Below are 6,000 nucleotides of genomic sequence, written 5' to 3' on the forward strand. Positions count from 1 at the left end.
CGCGGGCTGGGCTCGAACCCCTGTTCTGCACGACTAGTGTGTGATCAACTGCGCATGCGCCTTCATTTGGTTATCAATGTGACATATCATTATATTGATTGATATTAATTGTGTATATTATTTAAAAAAAAAAAACATATTACATGTTTATGGTTTAATAAAACTAATACAAATGTTTATTCAAATATGTGTTTTTTTTGTGTGTGGGATTGATTGATGTGATTTATCTGATTTATTTTAGGACACTTCAAATGTTTTATACACACAAATGCACACAAATATCGAAATGTAATTTTTTTTATTAAAATGAATACACACAAATATTGAAATAAGTACACACACACGCATAAATATATGGACATACACACAATATATGTGTTATTTACAATGTATACTCTATGAAAGAGTGGGTGGGCCCATGTACAGTTTGCACATTCCAGTCCCAAGGCAATTAAAAGCAGCACAATGAATAATAGTGTGAACAGTATTTATTTACTAAAACTACAAGACATTAATGAACAAAAATAAACAACTAACAATGTAGAAATAGAATAGAACATTCTGTAATATAAATAAAACAAACAAGACATTACAGAAAGATTGAGAGAGAAAAAAGAACATAACTGTAATTACACATAGATATTTATTTACAGGTATTTACAAACAATCTTTTTTCTGTGTTGAAAGATTTTTTATTATGGAGGTGGCTGTCCAGGTTTTTTCTGCTGGCGCTGTTCTACCAGCCACTCCTCTAAAGATTTGCCACCAGAGACACTGGGGCAAAACGTGGCACTGCCGAAGCGGCTGTGGCCGAACTCCTTGGTTTTGGGCTTGCCACACTTAGAGCATTTGTTATATGCCACTTCACGGACATATTTCCTTTTGTGGGCTCCACTGGCCTCCTCTTCTGCCCTGCGTCGTCTGTTCCTCTGAGTGAAGCGGGACACAGACACCGGGGCAGTGGGAGCAGGAGCCTCTCGCACGTCAGGAAACACTGGAGTTGGAGCCAGGAGAGGAGCAGCTGAAGCGCCACCTGCACCAGCTGCCAGCAGCGTGGGCGCAGTGTTCAATAAAATGAACTGGGGTAGTGGCACAGGAACTGGGGGAGGAGTAGGAGCTGCTGGGGTAATTGGCCTCACAATTGCAGCACTGGCAGGTCGTCTGCCCGGCCGTAGCTTAGGAGCCTGTCCCGCTCTGTTAGGAGGAAGGACAAACTCGTGCCGGGCCCCTGATGTGGAGGGAGCCTCATCCAGCTTTTCCCGCGGAGCAGGAAGCTGTGAGCTGGCCACAGCGATGCGGTCTTCTGCAGCAAGGCCCTGGGTAAGGACAGTCACTTCCTGGGTGTTCTCCCTTCGATTAAACCTGCAATCAAAAAATGTATTCATAATAAATAACTGCTATCCCTTTCTTTCAAATGTCAATGTAAAACCATGCTTACCACTGAGTGAGAGTCCTCTGATTCAGCATAAACAGCTGAAGTGACGTGGCCTCCATCAGAGTTTGGCAGTTCAGCACCAGGTCTCGGATGTGGTGGTAATCCGTGAGCACCTTAGTCCAACGAGGAAGACGGACTCCATCCTTCTTAGTTGGGGACTTGTGAAGTGCACACAGTTTGATACACATGGCCTCAACTAAGCGACTGGTGCTGGGCCACTGAGCTGGCCCCCCAGGATGACCAATCAGGCACCTCTTCACACTGTCCACACCCGGTGTCACTCCTGTGTTTTTTGGAGCCTTGAAGCGTCCGTGGGTCAGTTTGGGCTGGTGTCTGGGCTGATAGTGGATCTTCCTCTTGTCCCCATCAGGAAGAGTAGTCCACAGACGGATGACCTCTGTGACCTGCTGCTCGTCCAGGTAGAGTGCCTGACGGAGGGACACCAGGTACTCAGCCAGATCCTGCACCTTATCCCAGCCTGCAACGCCATCGGGTCCAAGAACAGGAGCCTGCAGGAAAGTATTACAATAACAATACACAGCATGTTAAATGTCAGAGTGTAAAAGCAAATAGAAACTAATAATGAGAAGCTTACTTACAGGAGCCTGGTCTGCAACACTGGACCCAGTTGATGTTGCAGGAGCAGAGGCAGCACTTGGCTGGACAGAAGGCTGTGGAGGAGACTGCAGAGGAGGCTGAGCAGGGCGCAGAGGAGGAGACTGCAGAGGAGGCTGAGCAGGGTGCAGAGGAGGAGACTGCAGAGGAGGCTGGGCAGGGCGCTGCAGTCCTGTGGGTGGCTGTAGTGAGGATGGTCCTGGTGCAGAGGGACAGGGGTTGAAGGCCTGGGGGCCGCTGCTGTGGACTGGGACAGGCTCAATGGGGTCATAGAGGACTGGCACTGTGAGGTCCTCAGGTTCCTCCTCAACAAAGCCTTCGTCCTGCACCACCTCATCAGTCATCTGCTCCACCAGCCGATCCTCCTCTTCTGGGTTATCCATAACAGTCAGGGATTTCCCAGACTGACTGTACAGATACTCCATACCCAGCAGCTCCCCTGCAAAAGAACACACATACAAAGCACATTCACATTATTATAGCTATAGTGGCTATTTGTCCATAACAAACTGAAACAAAAAAAACAATCAAACTTTTCAAACTTTGATCGTTTGTAGGCTTGACGCAGTTTAACAGATCAAAAAATTAAAATAATAAACAAGAAGATAATAAGCATAAATGCAAAATAAAGCAAATTCACTTTAGCAAAAGAAAACAAAGAAATAAGGCTATTTCTGTCGTACAAACAGTCAAATTAAGCCTAAATTAAACAAAGTACAAATAACTCCAACAATAGTTGAATTATTTAAAATACAATATAAAAAATTTACACTCATACACCTGTATAATGTATAATCTTTTGTTTGAGTTAACATGAATAATTCTCACCTGTGTAAGCCCCTGGAGGCTGGTAGCGATCATCCAGGGACATCTTCAGCACTTTGCGGCTGAGCCGGTCCATTGCCTCCCTCTCAACGCTACTGTAGGTCCTCAGGTCAGTCTTTCCCCTCACTGCTTCATCCATCCGGTCCTGGTTCCAGCGCATCAGGCCTTCCAGGAGATAGGCCTGGAAATGCGCATCACTGGCACTGGTCCCTACAGGTCAAATAAAGTCAAATATATGTTATCTATGTATTCAGTACGGCAGAATAGGTTATAAAAGTTTAAAGTTTTTTGCAGGTTATAAAAGTTATAACCTACCTGGGATGAAGCGATTTAAATGGAGGTGGAAAGACTCCAAGGAGGTGGAGCCACGAGCACAGCGATAGCAGCTGAGCTCCACACCACCCTTCTTCAGTGTGTCTGTCTTCTGGTACAGAGGGAAGCCCTCTGGGTCCTGAATACAGGCGATGTGCCTCTGCTGGTCTATCCAGACCTGTTGGATTCGCTCGTGGTCCAGCAGTGGTACACCCAGAGTGTCCCTCCCCTTCTCACTGTCCATCTCATCAATGAGCGCCTTGATCCTCCAGGTGGTCTCCTCCACTCCTCTGGTCCGCTTGCGACAGTGCAGTGCCAACTCCTTCCTGGTGATCAGCTTATCCAGAGCCTTCTCTGAGACTGGACCAGCTCCTCTGGCCTGTAACTCCCCCTGTTTGGCCAACCGTAGAGCAGCGACATCATCTGGATCCAGCTCAAAGATGCACCTGGAAAGCCGAGCCATGAAGGTGCCGTAAAGCTGATGAGCCTCCGTGATGACACCTGCTGCAAAGCGCCGCATGAAGTGCCAAATATCTAGGCGCACTTGGAGCTCATCCCACTCTATGAACATGGCTCTGACCTGCGACTGTCTGTGTGCGTGTGGGCTGCAGCAGTCTCTGTCCACATACATGACGGCGGGTGGTGCCACTCCCGCCTCCCTGTACCTCTTCATGAGACCCACCGCCATGGGCCACAATCCATGCCCCTCTGCCGCTGTGAGGACTGACACCAACACCTGGCCGTGCTCATTGCCTACATTAGTGCACCAACCAGCAGTGTTGGCAGCAGCGCCGGCCAGTTTTTTGGTGACCTATGTAAAAAAAAAAAACAGTAGAATAAACAAATTTCAGAAAAATTTAAGATAATAACAATTATTATTACTCAAACTTGACTTTTTATACCTTTTTGGTGGAGTCCATCTTGAGGACAGAGCCAAAGACTGAGGTTATTTTGGCCTTGACCTCAGGTAGCCGCGAGAGGACGTCCCTGGCATACACAGACAACAGCCACTTGGGTTTGGGGATGGGTGGGAGGGGCGGGGGCGCAGAAAAGAGTGGAGGCTCAACGATGGAGGAGTCTGTGAAGGGCTCACAGACAGTGAGGTACTCCAGCGTCCGCTGTGACCACGCTGATGTGTGTTGCTCCTGCAGCTTTTTGTGAAGCTGTGTGACACTGTTGCCCCGGGTCCTCTCCCGCATCATTATGACTACACGGTAGTCACACGAGTACCTACAGACAGTCAAATAATTCTGTTCAGTGCCACATCTTATTATTTCAATGTTAATATCAGTAAATCAACGTATTTGATTTTATACAGTACAACAAATTACAGTGCATTGCTCTAAATATGAATGTGTTCTACCTGTATGTCAGAATGGCGGGGAATTTTCTGCGGTGTCCCATGTCGAGCTGTCCCAGGATGTCTTCAGACCAGGCTGGATACTTCTTCTTGCACCCTTTGCACTCCAGATACTCTGTGGCCATGTCATACCACCCGTCTATGTCCAGGACCTTGCGCACAGTGCGATAAAGGCCAGCAGCTGTCAGCTTGTGGTTATTGCAGGCTGGCTGGACACAGACAAGTGGAATGGACCACATCTTCAGCGGCATCCAGAGGAACAGAGGGCGGCAGAAGAAGATATCAGGAGAAGTAGGGGGCTGGGTGAAGACGGTCGGGGGCTGGGGAGGGTACCACCAGAAGTTGGGATGTGGCGTCAGCTCAGGCTTCCCTGTTTTTATGTTGGCCCTGAACAGAGTCTTCCTGATCCAGTCCTGCTGGAAAGATGGGAGTTGCTCTTTCCAGTGAACAGGAAGCTCTGCAGGCGACTGGGACACCTGGCCAGGGGTCCACAATGCTGGAGGAGCAGGATAAGGGGCAGGAGCAGGGGCAGTAGCACGAGCCGGGGCAGGAGCAGGGCCTCTCGAGCCTGCAGTGGCTGGAGCGTAAAAAAACACAACAAAATTATCTTATTGTTTTAGACTTTCACTGCATGACTTTCTCAGCTCTGCTGGACAGCTACTGCGATTACAAGGTTTACTGCAAAGCATGTATGATTAGTAGAGAGACGACATGATGATGAAAAGATGGAAGGAAGCAGTGAAAATCATCCTGTTTTTCATCCAAGCACCATTAGAAGAAATACAAGAAGAAAAAAAGATGGGATCAGCCAAGTGTGAAGCGAAGCAGACCAAACACTACAACAGCCACTTATTCCAAGGGGAGTGGGGGAAGTGTGAGATGACAAGAATGAGCTTTAGTCAGTGATTACGATAAAAAATGAAATCAAACCTTTTACATACACCTTTAAATTCTCTTTTTTCCTTTGAGGATGTTCACTCAAAGAGTGAATGTAGATTGACACCTGAGAAGTGCCATTCCTCTGTGTTGTGAAATAAAATAATATGATATGTCATTTAAAAAATACTGTTTTGTTTTATTTGTAATTGTTTGTAAAATATTGTTTAAGATTTACATACCTTGAGGAAGTTGTTCCTCAGCTTGCGAGGCTACAGTTGCCATCTCCACGTCATCTTCCTCCTCAAAAAAATCCGTAGCAGCAGAGTCTGTAAAATAACATAAAACACTAAGCACATGTCACCAACACACTTGTATGCGTTAAGTGATACTCACCACATGTAAAGAGCTGTCTCCGGGCTGCGGACTCAGACGCAGGAGGTACACGTGGTCCTGCAGCTGTTTAACACGTATTTTCGTTAGACATATATACTGCATAATATATACTGTAATGATTTTAAAGCTTGCAAATCACTTACAGGTTTTGGCTGGAGACAAAATCTTTTGTGCCAGCTGT

At 46.8% G+C, this 6,000-nt stretch overlaps 1 protein-coding gene across 1 annotated transcript; it reads right to left on the bottom strand.

Annotated features, from left to right (window-relative positions):
* Positions 1-567: 567 nt before the first annotated feature.
* LOC130095589 (uncharacterized) lies at positions 568-2,491 on the bottom strand. The gene is made up of 3 exons (XM_056262344.1): positions 2,035-2,491; positions 1,439-1,944; positions 568-1,362 (listed from the first exon to the last, which is right to left on the bottom strand). Exons 1-3 carry the CDS (start codon positions 2,473-2,475, stop codon positions 696-698), a joined length of 1,614 nt encoding a protein of 537 aa, XP_056118319.1. The 5' UTR covers positions 2,476-2,491; the 3' UTR covers positions 568-695.
* Positions 2,492-6,000: the final 3,509 nt, after the last annotated feature.

This window comes from Rhinichthys klamathensis, unplaced genomic scaffold (assembly GCF_029890125.1).
Source record: "Rhinichthys klamathensis goyatoka isolate OS25496 unplaced genomic scaffold, OSU_Roscu_1.1 h1tg000191l_1, whole genome shotgun sequence".
Lineage (NCBI taxonomy): Eukaryota > Metazoa > Chordata > Actinopteri > Cypriniformes > Leuciscidae > Rhinichthys > Rhinichthys klamathensis.